The following is a 16216-nucleotide window of genomic DNA, read 5'->3' on the forward strand; positions in this document are numbered from 1 at the left end:
GAAAGTGGTCAGGCATCTAGCAAGCTCCAACTCCACGTTTTTTCTATGATTAACATAATTAGGCACGGTATTCAAAGCTGTCAAGCATTCCAAGTGCACTGAAAACAATGCATATATTTTGTAGAGCACTTGGGGAAATTATTAAGTCTGAATGCCTTACGCAGGAGATGTCCTTATCAAGAAACTTCACCTGGGGGATTCCTATTGGTTTCCCCCTAGATTCTCTGAAAAGCAAATCTGCTACCTTATTTTGCTGCAGAGTTGCTAAGGGAAGAGGTAGACACTGAGGCCTTATCGGCAATCCATCTGAGCAAGTTGGTTTGCTTATAGGTAACAGCCTCATTTTCACACTATGATTGATGCCTGACAACAGAAAGCAGATGAGGCAATTATGTGACAATATTCCTAACTTGATATTTATTTATTTATCGTTTGTTTGTTTGTTTCATTTACAACCTGCCATTCCTTCACAAAGCTAAAGTTGACACACATGATACTGGTCACTGCCTTCCAAGATGTTATTGTCACAATCACTCTGTGAGGTAGGTTAGGCGGAAAGATAGTGACTGGTGCAAAGGACACCCACTGAGCTTCACAGCATTAAAGATGCATTATCTTTCAAAAAAGATACCTGGTAGCTTCTGCTTATAAAATTCCAGGCATGCTCAAAAAGGCAACCCCATCAAGGTCTTGGCAATATTAGAATTTATTCAGTTGCCCAAGCTGTTGAAAGGAAGGTTTTCCATCAGCTACAGTAAATATATATATATATATATATATATATATATATATATATATATATATATATATATAAATGTAAACTGGGCATGTGAGTTACTAACCACTTTTCTCCGAAACCGCTTCCCTGATTCCGTTCAAATTTGAACACAATGTCCAAAGCGAATGTCCAAAGGCTCTTATAAGGTTTTCAAAGACAGATGCCACACCTCCACCACGTGAAACCCCCCCAAAACCCGTTCCAGAACGCAGCACTCAGCCAAAAGTGCATGGTGGGAAAAGAACCAGGTCGAAAACCAGCACCCTCTAGTGGCGGCTACACTGGTACTGCACCTATATAACCTTCCCTCTCAACAGCACCTCGGCTGCCGTTTACATACTAGGCCAAAGCCTTTACAAACTAGGCCAAATGGAGGCCAAAGCCTTTACAGACTAGGCCGAATGGAGGTACTGACTGGCCTGGGGGGGGAGGGGACGGGATAGGCCAGGACACAGTGGAACCATTCACAGGGATGAGCGGGGGGTGGGGGGAAGAGGAGACGTGATACGTCATGGGTCAGGACAGGGTGGGGGGAATCACAGGGATAAGCCGGGGGTGGGGGGAGGAGGGGGCGGGATACATCATGGATCAGCACAGGGTGGGGGCAGTCACAGGGATTAGCCACAGCAATGCGTGGCAGGGCCAGCTAGTTATTTAATAAAAAGTTAAAAGATATAGTGAGTTTTACATGATTGAGAATTATCAGGAGTCCGAATTCAGTTTGTATCAGTCCGTCACTGCAAATGAACTCTGCATGTTGTACCATCTTTTAGACAAGTGGCCCTGTGGTGACCAGAGTGGGATGAAGTACCACCTAAGGTCTGGATAGCAGATTGGAATTGCTGAAACACTCCTCATAGGCAGAGCTGGCTAGAAGAATCTTGAGCATCATGAAGGGATAGTCATTTGCTTTACTTCAATCTCCTGCCACTGCTGCTTGCCATGCACCCATAAAGTAAACCAAAAGGCAGCACAATGGTGGTTGCACTCAGCTCTGTTGTACTTTAAAGTCCAGTAACCCTTTTAAAGTTTCAACAGATCAGTGATAAGTAAGATTGCAATTCCATCTCCACTTGGATATATGTGTGTGTGCGCGCACATACACACACGTGTACATGCACAAACACAGAGAGATTGGAATATTTTGGCCAATTGTGTGCAGAATTGTTATTTCAAAACAGAGCAATTTCCATTCTTTGTTAGCACTGTTACATTGTTATATTCTATGTTTTACGGTATTAGGCTCCCAGTCATTTGCATACACTGACACATTTTTAGTAACATGAGCATACGTACTTATGAATAGCTGAGAGCAGCATTGTAAGGGTGACTCCCTACAGAGAGCCAGCCCCCATCATCCTAAGCTCCACCTCGCCCAGCACAGGGAGCAGCAGTGGGTCTGAAGCAGCCAGGGGGGTGGGGAAAGACTCGGAGGGAGCCAGCATGCAGAACCATGGGAAAGCTCAGGGGAGGAGAGATGTAGGCAAGGGCTCAAGGATGCTGGAGAGCCCTTCCACCGCCTTGACAGGGAGGAGACTGAGAGGGCATCGCTCCTTCCGGCGCAAGAGTTAAGGAGAGCACCGCGACTCAGGTCTAGGGGGAGGTGTTTTGGGATGCCCCGACTACTTTGCTGGCATAAGAACAGACGTACGCCATTCCCGGATTCTCATTCGGAGTGAGAGGTCATGTTTTAAGCTGTCTCTGCACTGTAAATACTTTGAACAATAAAAGTCTTTAAAGACAAACTGGACTCAAGCATAGTTACTCTAGAGTAGCCATGACGACCCTCTGACAGGCATGTATGTATGTATATACCAATTTTATGCAGATGTCCCCATATGCGATAAATTAAGCAATGCATCTTGCATTATTTCAAGGACAGCAAACTAAAAAAAAAATAAACATATCAATGTATATACCTTTTTGCCCATGGCGACTGCTAAACTTGTCTCCAATTTCTGGGCGCCTCGTTTGCCTCAGCAATATTTTGATCAAAAATGCATCCTCTGCATTTGAAGATATCATGACTTTTTCAATGTATGAATCAGTTGCACCTTTGTAACTAATGATTAAGAGACAAAACACGTTTCATTTCTCATAAATAAAGCCACATTGTTTGCGGAACATCAGGTTGCAAGTTTAAAGCTCAGACAGCAAATGTACTTCTTTATACTAAAACTACTGCTAAAAAGCATTTGGAATTAAATTATAAGGAAAGGAATGAGACACCTTTCTGTCCCTGATTTAAAAATGATACCACTGTGCTTGAATATTAAAAAAGAACATTAACAGATAAAAAAGAACATTAACAGATAAATAAAGAATAATTTGCAGCCCAGCCCTTCCACGATAAGTGAAAATTATAATAGAAATGACATTTACCTGAACAACTTCTGCATTTATTGTTACATGAGTTTTGGATGTTCTCTTCAAATAATATACAACTCTACAATTCTGTGGTTCTATATATTTGAGGTATGTTCCAGAACGGAGCTAGTTTTCTTTCAAAATAAAAGTGGACAGCTTAAGCACTTTAACAGCATGATTAATGCAATGCGTACTTTAGCCTACAGTTATTCTGCACTGCACAACCTGGAAAACTAAGCTCACTGGCAGTGATCCAATGACGTTCCTGACCTGGTCTCCCTGCCTTCTGTTGCTCAGCCTTATTTCCAACTTTTCCAGAACTAAGCACAAACTATCCACTCTTCCTTTTCCCCTTTGGCTTTTAGAAATAAAGTATGATGGTGCGACATACGTTACGGGCACATCTTTATATTGTGGTTGCTGTGGGATGCTGCTGCCTTCCAGAGGCGTCTGGGTCACAGTTGGCATTGATTTGTTCACAAGCACCTGCTTGTTTTCCACCTTTTCACCTGTAAGGACGCAGGAAAAAGAAAACAATTTGTGCTTTTTAAATGTATCAAGTTGATCAAAACTATGAAGCATTTTAAAAAGTTTTCAAGTAAAGAAAAAATTGGCAGTGAACAGGCTATTGAGTCTTATCATCTAAGAGTGGACAGTTTTAAAAAGCAACTAATAAGCTTATTATTATTATTATTATTATTATTATTATTATTATTATTTATTGCACTTATGTGTTGAATATTACATAAAACAGACATCCCCAAACTGCGGCCCTCCAGATGTTTTGGCCTACAACTCCCATGATCCCTAGCTAAGAAGACCAGTGGTCAGGGATGATGGGAACTGTAGTCCAAAACATCTGGAGGGCCGAAGGTTGGGGATGCCTGACATAAAATGTCTCAAGAAGACATAGTTGTAAAAGAACATCAAATGCAAAATTTTAAATAACATGAAAAACCCATCAATGACTAAAAGTGCTCATCCTACAATGTTACAAAAGGACAATCATGTTCCATCCCACTAAAAGATGGATACATAGTATTATTTACTAAAAGTGATCATTTTAATGACAATGCCTACCCCACCATACCAATACCAATACCGGCTAAGGTTTCATCATATCATCTGATCCCAATTAATAGGGCTGGCCCAAGGCATTTTGGCACCTGAGGCAGACCCCAAAATAGTGAAATAGTGCCCCCTCCCCATCAGGGAAGAAGGGGTGAGGGAAGATCTACATCAGGAACAAGGGGGGTGGGGAGAAAGATTGTCATCAGGATCTTCTGCCCCTGTGACTCCTACCGCCTGAGGCAGTCACCTCACATTGCCTCATAGGCGGGCCGACCCCACCAATTAAGAACCAAATGCCAGGACAAACAAGAACATATTTGCCTGGTACCAAGTTTCCATTTTGTTTAGCTATAAAGGTAAAGGGACCCCTGACCATAAGGTCCAGTCGTGACCGACTCTGGGGTTGCGCGCTCATCTCGCATTATTGGCCGAGGGAGCCGGCGTACAGCTTCCGGGTCATGTGGCCAGCATGACAAAGCCGCTTCTGGCAAACCAGAGCAGCACATGGAAATGCCGTTTACCTTCCCGCTATAGCGGTTCCTATTTATCTACTTGTATTTTGATGTGCTTTCGTGCTTTCGAACTGCTAGGTTGGCAGGAGCTGGGACCAAGCAACGGGAGCTCACCCCGTGAGGGATCCGAACCGCTGACCTTCTGATCAGCAAGCCCTAGGCTCAGTGGTTTAGCCCACAGCGCCACCTGGGTCCCTTGTTTAGCTATACTCCATCTTAAAACTCAACTTCATCGACAAAGCATGCATTATAATTTATCTACTCTCTGTTACACTGAATGCTTCCCCACTATTATTAAGCCCTCAGCCCTTCACATTTACTCTGTTACTTTGATGGAATGCCACAGGGCATGGGGCTGCCGTGTTCTGACTTGTACCTAGCGTGCTTGCGCAAAATGATAACTGAAAGTAGAGTTTCTTAAAATACACAAAACATCAATGTATACCTGGAGAGCAAATACCATCAGCATCTAGAATTTCATGGCGCCAGATTGGCTTGTGTGTAGCTGCATCCAGCATGGGTCCCATCACCTTGTCAAATGTCTGATTTGTGTAACGCTTCAGAGTACACTTGGCATTCTTGTACACAAGACACCTTCCGAAACCTCAGAGAAAGCAAACAAATTAATTAAAATTCCTACCGTGAGAGTTAGATAGTTAGGTGAATATTACGTTGCTAGCTCACAATCTAAATCTACAGTACAGAAATGGCCCCTCTGAAAAGTTACTTATAACAGGTGCCAGGGTCTGGTACCGTATCCCTGAAGCATCCCACCTAACCTGGGCTGTGGAGTCACTGGGACTGGGTAGCTGATGGCTTGTGTACTGGCACTGGTCCGTGGACCACCACTTTGAGTAGCACTGATTTATAAGATAATACAAGTAAAATATAAATTTCCCAAACACCTTTAAAAGTGTAGGGCTGTGATCTTACTAGAGAGGGCCTGAAAAAATATATATGGGAAAAAATTGGCGTGGGAAGTAGGTCTCCAGCCCAGTTTTCCTGGTTTCCGCCCCCCCAGCTTTCATATATCTAGGTCCTATGTGGAATTGCAAGTATAGGATCAGGCTGCACCAATTTTGGCATGGACCTCTGAAGGCTACAAAAGCCGGCATTTATTTATTAAATTTACATCCTGCTCTTTCTCCGTGAAGAGCGAAGGGCAGCAAAGATAAAACAACACAATTAAAAATAAAACAAAATAACACATTTAAAACATTGTAAAACAATTAAAAACGTCTCTAACAAGTACTATGAAAATGAGATGGGCCCTGGTGAACGAAACCTTATGATGCAATACAATTGTTAGTTTTAAAGTGCCAGAGATTGCTAATATGGCTACTCTTGTTAAAACTGTGAGTTCACAGTGGCCAGAAAATTTCCATAGTTTTAATAAAGGCCTCAAAGTATTTTTTTTAAAAAAGAAGTATCTACTCTAGTTTGCCCTTCTAAAAATATCAGACAATGACACTGATAACTTTTGCTTTTAAGAACTCGAAGTTAGAGCTAAACATACAAATGCACTGAGTTTCCTTCCTTAGCCCTAACTGACTAAAACACATACATATTTCTAAACAGAAGTAGAATGCCTTTGAATAGACTTTGGATTGAAAACCCCAAAATAGCTGTAAGTTATGCTTGACGTATCAACATTATTCAGTGATACGAAGTAATTCTGAGCAGTCTTTGATTTCTCCCCAATGTTAGCAGTCTACAAGAAGGAAAACATTCTGCTTTAAATCATGTCTGCCATTGTTTTAGAAAAAAAGAATAAATTAAGTGTGCAGACATTAATGCCAAAGATACATGTCTAGGAATACTAGTATGGCTGCCTGGCAACTAGCAAGGAGGGGTGCAAAGGCTGGGGAAAGTGTGCTAGGATGTACCAGCACAAGCTGGCGAGAAAGTTTTGTGGCCACGCAAAATAAATGTTAGGCATTTCTCAAGGGCGATGGCACTTTGAAAATGATTGTTAGCACAGCACTAAAACCAGATCATCCAGACAAGCTTCATCAAAGTGAAGACAGCAGGATACATTCACACACACACCAACCTCCAGCAAAATTTAATACGTTCCTTTTGGTCAGATGCTAACTCTGCTAAAGGATATATGACACTGCAATTGTACGCATTAAAAAGTACTGATTTAGAGAGTTTGCTTCCTTTTCAAAAACTACTCTGATTCAGGATTAAGTATAGAGATTTGCTAGGCAATTTTATACTGCCTTTCCCCATTTTGTTTGCTGTAACACAGTGGCTGCAATTAGGTGTAATGATAAACGATGGTTTATTGTTATGGGAAGAAGTTAAACTATGGTAATAGCCTAGCCCTAAACCATAATTTGAGGCTTCAAATGTACAGGCCAATTGGGTTCAGAGATGCCTGCTTCCTTTTGTTTTCAATCAGCTCAGCATTCCCCGTTTTATCTTGCAGGGGCTTCTGAAATCAGAGCAATGGCCATAACTATGATTTTCTGGTTCAGGAATCACACCAAACCATAGCTTTTATAAACCATGGGTTTAAAAACACATGATAGGTCACAAACCATGGCTTGTCAAGTGAAATATTACCCTAAATCTGGGGTAGCCAATGTTCTGCCCTCCAGTACTTTTTGGACTCCAACCCCCATCAGCCTCAGACAGCATGGCCAATAGTCAGAGATGATGGGATTTGTAGTTCAGCAAAATGAATGGTAAATTTATTTACCATGGTTGAATGAATTGAGCTGAAGAAAGAAACATAGCTCTCAATCCACTGATAATGGCAGAGCATTATGAGGTCCTTCTTACCTCTGTCTAAAGAAGCTTTGTTTAACACAAGAGCATCTTCAATGTCATAACCACTGTAACTCATCACAGCAACTGTGGCATTCTGTCCAGCCGGCAGTTTCTCAAAATCTATGAGTTCTATGGTTTTTGTTTTAACCATTGGTCTTTGGGGATACGCCAACAGATACATAAGAGTATCTATTCTGTTTCTCTGATTGTATCCAATAGTACCTGCAATTTAAAAAAGATATTATTAATTATTATTATTATTTCATTTATACACTGACTTTTTTGCTGTAAGGACTCAAGGTAGCCTACAGATAAAAACAAGAATTGAAAAAACAATAATAAAAGCAAACACTGAAAGAAGTAAAACTATAAACATACAGAACATATGTTTAAAACATACAAATAAATGCAATAAAAAGGGCACAGCACCAGCCCTGGCACTAAATGCAGACAGTTTCCCAAAAGCCTGTTGGAACAAGGGCTTCGACTGCCAACGGAAGGGCAAGGAGGGAGCCAACCTAGCTTCTCCAGGGAGGAAGTTCCAAAGTCTGGGAGTAGCCACTAAGAAGGCTCTGTCCTGCACACCCACCAAGCGTTCTTGTGAGGGTGGTGGGACCAAGAGGCGGGCCTCCCCTGAAGATCTCAAAACCCAGACAGGCTTGTATGAGGGAATACAGTCTTTCAGATAGCTTGGACCTAAGTTGTGCTGGGCATTTATCATCAGCAAAATAGCTTGGATGATTCTTGAAAACACCTTTTTTTTTTTTTTACAATACCAACTAGTAGTAAGTGGTATGGAAAAGTCATCAGAAAAGGCTCCAAGTACCCAGGCTCTATAATTTGTCTGATAGTGCTTTCAAATAAGAGACTCTAAAGAGTGCTCCATATAGCACTTCTTCAATCTACCTTCTGATTGAAGGTAGCCCTGTTTACGGAAGCTTTTAATGTTTAATAAATTATTGTATTTTAATGTTTGTTGGAAGCGCCCAGAGTGGTTGGGGAAACCCAGCCAGATGGGTGGGGTATAGATAATATATTATTATTCATCTAAGTTTTATCTGTCCTCCTCTGTCTATGTATGCAGCATCTATAGAAGAATGTACCAAAGTGGCACACATATCAAATGAACAGCAATATATATATATACACGGTTTAAAAAGGACTGTAGTTCATGTTTGTAGACCCATGGACATTAATGGATTTAAATTAGCCATGTTCATTGATATCAGTTTGGGCCCACTTCAAGTATGACTAGTGTTGGAGACAGTGGGTCGAATTCAGACCCTAATGGATCTATGCAGAGTAGAACTTAGTTGAATAAAACTCATAGTCATTGTGCCAATAAGCAAATGTATAATAAAACTATCCATCTAAACAACTTTATATATATATAAAAAAACAACAACCCTGGTTTCACCATTGCCTCAGTGTTTCTTTCAACCTCACTAACCAAATGAAATTTTACCATACATGACTTTTCTTTCTCCCTCTTCTCTCTTTTTAGAACAGTAACATAATAAAACCTAAACCTAAATCAAGAAATGCTTGGACAACATGGCTGTATCTCTGAAGGCCTTAGCACACCAGTCCACTTTGGGCAACATTTATTTACCTCAAGTATCTATCACCTGTCAGCCCTTGTGCTACCTACCCTAGAGCTAGGCTGCAAAAGCCACTACAAAGTCTGTTTCTCTATCAAGAATTGGGCTTGCAGCAACCTAGTTAGAAATACAACAGCTACTTCAGTGGAATAGCCATGGGGCAAGTCATAATGGCTGCAATCCAGAGCTATGCCTGTAAAAGTTTCCCTTTTCAGAGACGTGAATGAAGAGTGCATTCCTGAGGCTTCATAAAACCTTTAGATAGCAATCAGTGTATGAACATCACTCCCTGAAAAGGCCAACCTTCCCTGTATGTTTGGAACTTTACTAATGAACAAGGCACAGAGAGCTGGATCCAGACACATTCCCATTGATTTCAATAGGTTTATTCTTGAAGGTCCTCCAGAATTTGGAGCAGCTTCTCCACAACCTCTGAAGTTCTGCTGCACATATAGAAGCTACTCAAGAGTCCCTGTCATCATTCATCCAGAGACTGCTTGGAGGAATATGATACTATTACATTGTTGAAGCCTAGCAAGGTGTCACCCTGCTCAGTGCCTGGATGCAACACCACTTGGAAGCTTCAGATCAGCTGCATTCTAAGCTTCTTGAAGGAAAACCAGGATATAGGCATTATCAGTAAAATGCTTAAATAGTCTTGCAACAGCTCACCCAAGCCTATAACCTAAAACCATATTTTTTCGCTATTGAATATGCCCACTATACATCTACATCATCTTAGTTCACCAGGCACACCTGCATATTATGGGACACACCCATTTCCCTCACTTGAATGACTGCTAAGCCCAAGGATGCAATTTTTGCAATTTTTGAAAGCAATGAAAGTATTTCAGTGATCAGAATGGGGCAAGGCTGAGCAATGGGTTCTTTCTTCTCAGCAGGAAGCTAAAATGCTATCTCAATAATCCCAAGCTCTTGACAGCCCAGGAAATGACTAAATGGACTTGAACATGGATCTCCTCCAGGACAATACAAAGGCAGTTAGTGGCAGCAGGGGGTGGGCAAAGACTACTATAGAGAGGGCTGGGGTGTTTTTTTAAAAAGGGCAAACGTATCTGATGTGATGAATCACCGCAGACAGATTCAAAACAGTCAGTTTATGAGACTCAGCACAAAAATTCCTCAATGCTGATATTACTCACAAGTTACAAATCTAGGAGGACTGGGAAAGAATTTTCTTGCAACTATGATCACATAGGGTGTTTTTTTTCTGGTGGGAGGGAGGAGATTCCATAGGATTTTGCAAACATTCTGCACACAATGTAAAAACTCAATTTAAACAAATCTGTAATACGCCAACTTTAGAAATGCAGTTTTGTCTCCCTGCTCTTTCTTCAGAGTCAGGTGCTTTGCAATAGCAGAAAGAAACAAAGCCTTAAAAAATATTACTAAAGATATTCAGCAGCTTTTGTGTTCCCAGCGTCAGCAGCAACGTCAGAGGATTGTATCCAAGGAGCTAAATGTGCAAGACCCAGGGTCAAAGCAGCTGAATACACCAACCTCAGAAAACACAGACAATGAATTGCAAATGACACTGAAAACAAAACGAGAAAAAAAGACCTTCACACAGAAAACTACAAAAGAACTCTACAGATACTGAATTGGCTTTCTGTACACACTGATCCTGCTTAACTGTGTGTGGTAACTAACCAAACCTTCTGAGGCTAATAGTCCTAAAATAGAGTCCCCTTTGGAGGGGGGGGGGATCGCAGTAAAAAGAGAGGCAAAAATAAAATAAAAAGTACGCATATATTTAAGTTTTTTCCTCCAACTTTTTATTTCTGCCAGAAAAAGTGACAGAGAAGGAACACGATTCAGTTTTAGAATTTATTCGGGGAAATGTGATTTCCAGAAATGACACATACATAATATTAAAATATTAAAAGTAAATATTTTAAACACAATTCGGTGTTAACTTTTCAAGAGTAAGTCACAATAAATGAACAGGAGATGGTAAGAACACAACTCTCTGGTACTGTTTGCAATTGAAACTGCCCCGGATAAATTTTTCAAGGACAGTGTCCAAGAGTGGGGATGGGATGGGAGAGATTTATTCACAATCTTTCACAAAGATTTTTTTTGGGGGGGCAGGGTGGGGTGGGGGGAGTAAATGACCCAGTTTAAAGCAATGCAATTTTGTAAGCCCAGGAGGTGCTAAGTTTATTTTACTGAAGACTTTGTGTGTGTGATCTAAAACAATGTTATCATAAATGAACAAACATATGATACAGGGGTCAACATGTACACAATGCGCCCATGCATTGCCCCATTCATTTCAATAGAAACAGCAAGTCTTGTGTCCACAGGTTCTACAGACTGGGGAGGTGGATTTGCACCCCTGGAATTACCATGCTCATTTAACGAAATAATAGTGATTGCTAGATTGAGACGAAATATCTTTTTTTGGAAGGCCATATTGTATTCCTGCGTTGACTTATGAACTGCATAACTAGCATACTCTAATATGAACTACTGGCAGGTGGGTTTATTTGTTTTTGTGAACCTTGTACACTACTTTATATGTATTTTTAATAAATAACTAATGGGGAAAGGTTTAGCCAACCAACAAAAGGCGGCTTGTGAGATAGGATAGCAAAGAATTTCTATTTGACGTTTAGCATATACAGTATTAGAATTTGCAGCTTTTCCACAGTTGCAGCTTGGTATTATGTGTGTTTACTCCAAGGTAACATCCACTGAACTCAAATCTGTAAATGTGCCTAGTAAATGTGCTTGAGATTGTAATGCTTGTATTATTTGTTACCATATTAAGAAGCCACTGATAAATAGTGCATTCCAGCTTTTCCTACAAAGGGAAAATTCATTATAACTACATTTCAATATCTAGATCTTGGTGTTAAAGAATTAGCAATTAATACTGAAAAGTTACACACATTAGTGATTGACAGGAAATCTCCATGTTCTCTGTCAGTCTTTGTGTAAAATTGTATAAAACACTGCAGTGCAAGGTGACATAGACACTCACTGCTAGCTCTCCAGTAACACTGAAAAGGCAAGCACAGTAATTTTCATATTAGCAATGCTGTTTTAAGCATCTTTAAAAACAAATTTGAACCTCACATTCCACTATGGAAAAATTGGCTTATCATCAATGGTTTTAAAATAATTTAATACTATACTATATATACTAAATAGATGGGACCCAGGTGGCGCTGTGGTTAAACCACTGAGCCTAGGGCTTGCTGATCAGAAGGTCGGCGGTTCGAATCCCTGGGACGGGGTGAGCTCCCGTTGCTTGGTCCCAGCTCCTGCCAACCTAGCAGTTCGAAAGCACGTCAAAATGCAAGTAGATAAATAGGAACCGCTACAGCAGGAAGGTAAACGGCGTTTCCATGTGCTGCTCTGGTTTGCCAGAAGCGGCTTTGTCATGCTGGCCACATGACCTGGAAGCTATACGCCGGCTCCCTTGGCCAATAATGCGAGATGAGCGCGCAACCCCAGAGTCAGTCACGACTGGACCTAATGGTCAGGGGTCCCTTTACCTTTATATATACTAAATACTAAACAGCCTGCATAAAAAAGCAAGTACTCAGATGTGAGGCATAGGTCTTACCCATAGCTTGCTTCCCCATAGCACACTGGTAAGTGTTTCTTGGAGACTGGTTATGGTGAGGGTAAGGAATGAGGCCAGCACACACGCCAAGAAGAGTAAAAGGTTCAATCTCCAGATGTGTTGTCTCTCTTTTAAGCGGAGGTGGGAGGAAGGGGAGAGAAACAAAAAGATCAAGAGTACGTAGTTAGATTTCTTAAAGCTTGCAGCCCACATACCGGTAAGTCAAACCTCGGTTCCCGAATGCCTCCGGAAAAGCCGGAAATGCCCTGAAAGCCGGAAACCTGGAAGTAAACGCTCCAGTTTTTGAACGTTTTTCATAACCCAAATATCCAACACGGCTTCCGCCTGAGTGCAAGAAGCTCTTGCAAACAATCGGAAGCCGCGCCTTGGTTGTTGAACGTTTCGGAAGTCAAACAGCATTCCGGAACAGATTACGGTCAAGGTTTGACTGTATTGACAAACAAGAAGGCTCAAATATGTATTTCAGGGCTTTCATGAACCGGGAAAATAATGGAAAAGTCACACAGTTAGACAGTGAAGAAGAGAATGACAAAAATAAGGGCTGCACCCACTCCATTCATCTGAAGCACTAGTATACCACTTTAGCGGTCGTGGGAATCCTGGGGACAGCAGCTTGTCAAGTGTCCTGAGATTGTAACTCTGTGACAAAACAGTATCATCATGGTGTGAATGTGACCATGCATTCTAAATCACACAAAACATTCCTCTATTGCATTTTACAAGTCCGTAATCTAGTGATGCCTTACAGGCTGGAAGCTCCAGGGTGTACGAGAAATCCCTCACCTACTCCAAGGGTTTCCATGGTGGGAAAATGTAAAGGGACATGCCACCCTGGGATGTTTGGACAAAGCGCTGCATACAAATTAAATCAGGCATCCCCAAACTGCGGCCCTCCAGATGTTTTGGCCTACAACTCCCATGATCCCCAGCTAACAGGACCAGTGGTCGAGGAAGATGGGAAATGTAGTCCAAAACATCTGGAGGGCCAAAGTTTGGGGATGCCTGAATTAAATAAATAATAACAATAATATGACTGATCTAAATGGGGAGGCACACTAGTTTAGGAACCCCATGAGTGCATTCATAGTTCCATCAGATATACAAATGAAAGACAACATAAATATCCCTGAGGAGCATTTTTCATAAATATCAAACATCCTTTATCTCAGATATCTGCATATATATGCATCATTCCCTGCTTTCTCACTCCTGTAAACCACTCAACACAACATGAGGAACTCCTTCCAATGCCAATACCAGTTTTACCACACAAACCTCTTAACATAGAACACTTACTTTGTGATTGTATGTTCATACAGTGCAATGTTGCAGTCATTTTCCTCGTTCACATCCAAATATTCAACCAAACTTTCGTGTAAAAAGTCTTCAAAATTCCTGAAGGCAGAGCACGAATGTGCAAAAATAACTTACAAATTCCACATTAAACCTGCGTTATCGCATCAATTAAAAAAAGTGACCGACCAATTTGTGTAGAAACTGAACTGTTACTACTACTGTGAACTAAATTCTTCTGAAAACCAGCTCGTATGCTAGCGTGAAATGAAAAGTGGGGTCTGAGGGTGCCTGATGCAGGGTCAGATCGTTGGTCTCACTAGCTCAGCATTTTCTACACCAGGGAGGGGAAGCCTGTGGCCCTCCGCATGTCATTGGACTCCAAGTCCTATCAACCTCAGCCAGCATGACCAATGGTCAGAGATGATGCAGTAGTCGAAAAATATTTGGAGGGACAGGTTCCCCATCCCTGGTCCAAAAGCATCTTCTTTTTTAATTGCTACAGGATCACCTAATGTGATTTATCCTAATTTCTGCATAGCTATACCTAGACAAGGAAACAAGCATGCTGCATCTTGCCCAATTGCTTACCTATAACCTTGTGCAAGTTCTTCCATATGTTTGCCTGTAACTGCAGGTTTTTGCTTCTTTACAATGATGTAAGGCCTGCACTAGGAGAAAGGAACAGAGCTAAGCAAGACATTGCATATTGGTTGATAAATCATTCAGGAGCCTCAGAAGCTGTACATCCAAACAGTTTTTTCTCTCTCCACTTTTCTCAATCCGCTCCTTAATCAGGGACCATATTTTAATTTCAGATGAAGGTTTCAGTTCATCATAACAAGTCCTTGTACAGTGTTCCTTATAAAAGAACAATATTATTTAAGCTTGCCAATCAGTATAACAACATTTATTAAGCTTATATATTAAAGGACAAGCCAAGCCAAGTTTATTATACCACGCAGGAGACCTGAACACCAAAACAAATGCTGCTGTATGCCATGCAGCTGCTAATGCAATAACTAAGAAACATCAGCAAGGGAATAGGAGGGGTATAATGTACTGATCAGCGAATATAACATTCCGTTGATATCACCTACCTAAGTCCAACTCCACGCTGGAGAACAAAAGTATAAAAAATTATTTGCTATTTGGCAGCATGGCTTTCAAGCAGGAATGATTTTTCTAAAAGGCTTCTACCACAACCACCACACAGAAACACTGATACAAAGAATGGCATGCACAATCGAAACGTCAAGGGCTGTTTCTGTTTGGACAAGATGCTCTCGCAGTGTGCAGTAAATAACTGCAATATACTTGGGAATTCCACTCCAAGAGTCCATGCTAATAGTTCAGAGGCTAATTAGCACATTTAAATGTTGAAGTGGATGTCGGAACCACTGCGAAAGGATTACAAGGGGGTTGCGGAAACCAAAAACAACAACAACCTGACAAAACTTATTAGTCACCCAGTGTCCCAGTTCAGACAGTTGTTCAAGGCTTCATAAACCATTGTTTGCAAAGCTGGGAATGAACACTAGGACTTAGCAGTCCTCCTTCTCTCCTCCTTCCAGTACTTGCTGACTTAGGGTTGTAAATCTCGACTAAAAATTAAGCCAGAGTTCCCTGTTATGTCTGAACTAGTCTTAATATCAGTCAGCTGGCTAACTTTGCTAACTCTGGCTTATTTTATTGGTTTAACAACTGCCGTTAAACTAGATTTTCCCCATTTTGGCCAAATGAGAAACTCTGCTATAATTCCAAGCTCAGATCTTCAAAATGAAGCTGGCATGTGATGGGAGGAGGTGAGCTCGTTTCTGGCATAAAGCCTTGAACAATCATCCAAACTGTTCCAATGTCAAATACACTGGTGCTGCTTTTTGTTGCTTAAACATGCATCCATCCGGCTGGACCTTCTGGACAAAAAAGGGTTGTTTACCAGTAATCTTGTCGAGTATGTACGAAACCCGTTCCTGAGAACGAGCTGAACGAACATGATACTGCAGTTGCAGTCATTCAAGTAAGGTGTATTTCAAGTTCCTTACCGACACAATCGTCCTCCATCGGAGGAAATATACACACATCTGTCAGTAAGATTTGTAGAGATTGAAACAAACTCGTTGATATAACCAGCTCTGCGCATTAGCCGAAATGTGTAGACAAGTTTCTGATGGTCTCGGATGACCCCGAGGATGTTGCC

The 16216-nt window shown here is 41.2% G+C and overlaps 1 protein-coding gene across 1 annotated transcript in view; it reads right to left on the bottom strand.

The window, feature by feature from the left end:
• Positions 1-16216, bottom strand: part of POLR3B (RNA polymerase III subunit B) — a 64618-nt gene that overhangs the window by 21622 nt on the left and 26780 nt on the right. The window contains exons 16-23 of the mRNA XM_060279890.1: positions 16062-16215; positions 14608-14682; positions 14020-14118; positions 12703-12830; positions 7519-7728; positions 5174-5332; positions 3537-3654; positions 2698-2840 (exon numbers count right to left, since the gene is read on the bottom strand). Of these exons, the coding sequence (XP_060135873.1) occupies positions 2698-2840; positions 3537-3654; positions 5174-5332; positions 7519-7728; positions 12703-12830; positions 14020-14118; positions 14608-14682; positions 16062-16215 (1086 nt within the window). The remainder of the gene's footprint in view (positions 1-2697; positions 2841-3536; positions 3655-5173; positions 5333-7518; positions 7729-12702; positions 12831-14019; positions 14119-14607; positions 14683-16061; position 16216) is intronic.

The sequence above is a fragment of the Zootoca vivipara genome, chromosome 10 (assembly GCF_963506605.1).
Source record: "Zootoca vivipara chromosome 10, rZooViv1.1, whole genome shotgun sequence".
Lineage (NCBI taxonomy): Eukaryota > Metazoa > Chordata > Lepidosauria > Squamata > Lacertidae > Zootoca > Zootoca vivipara.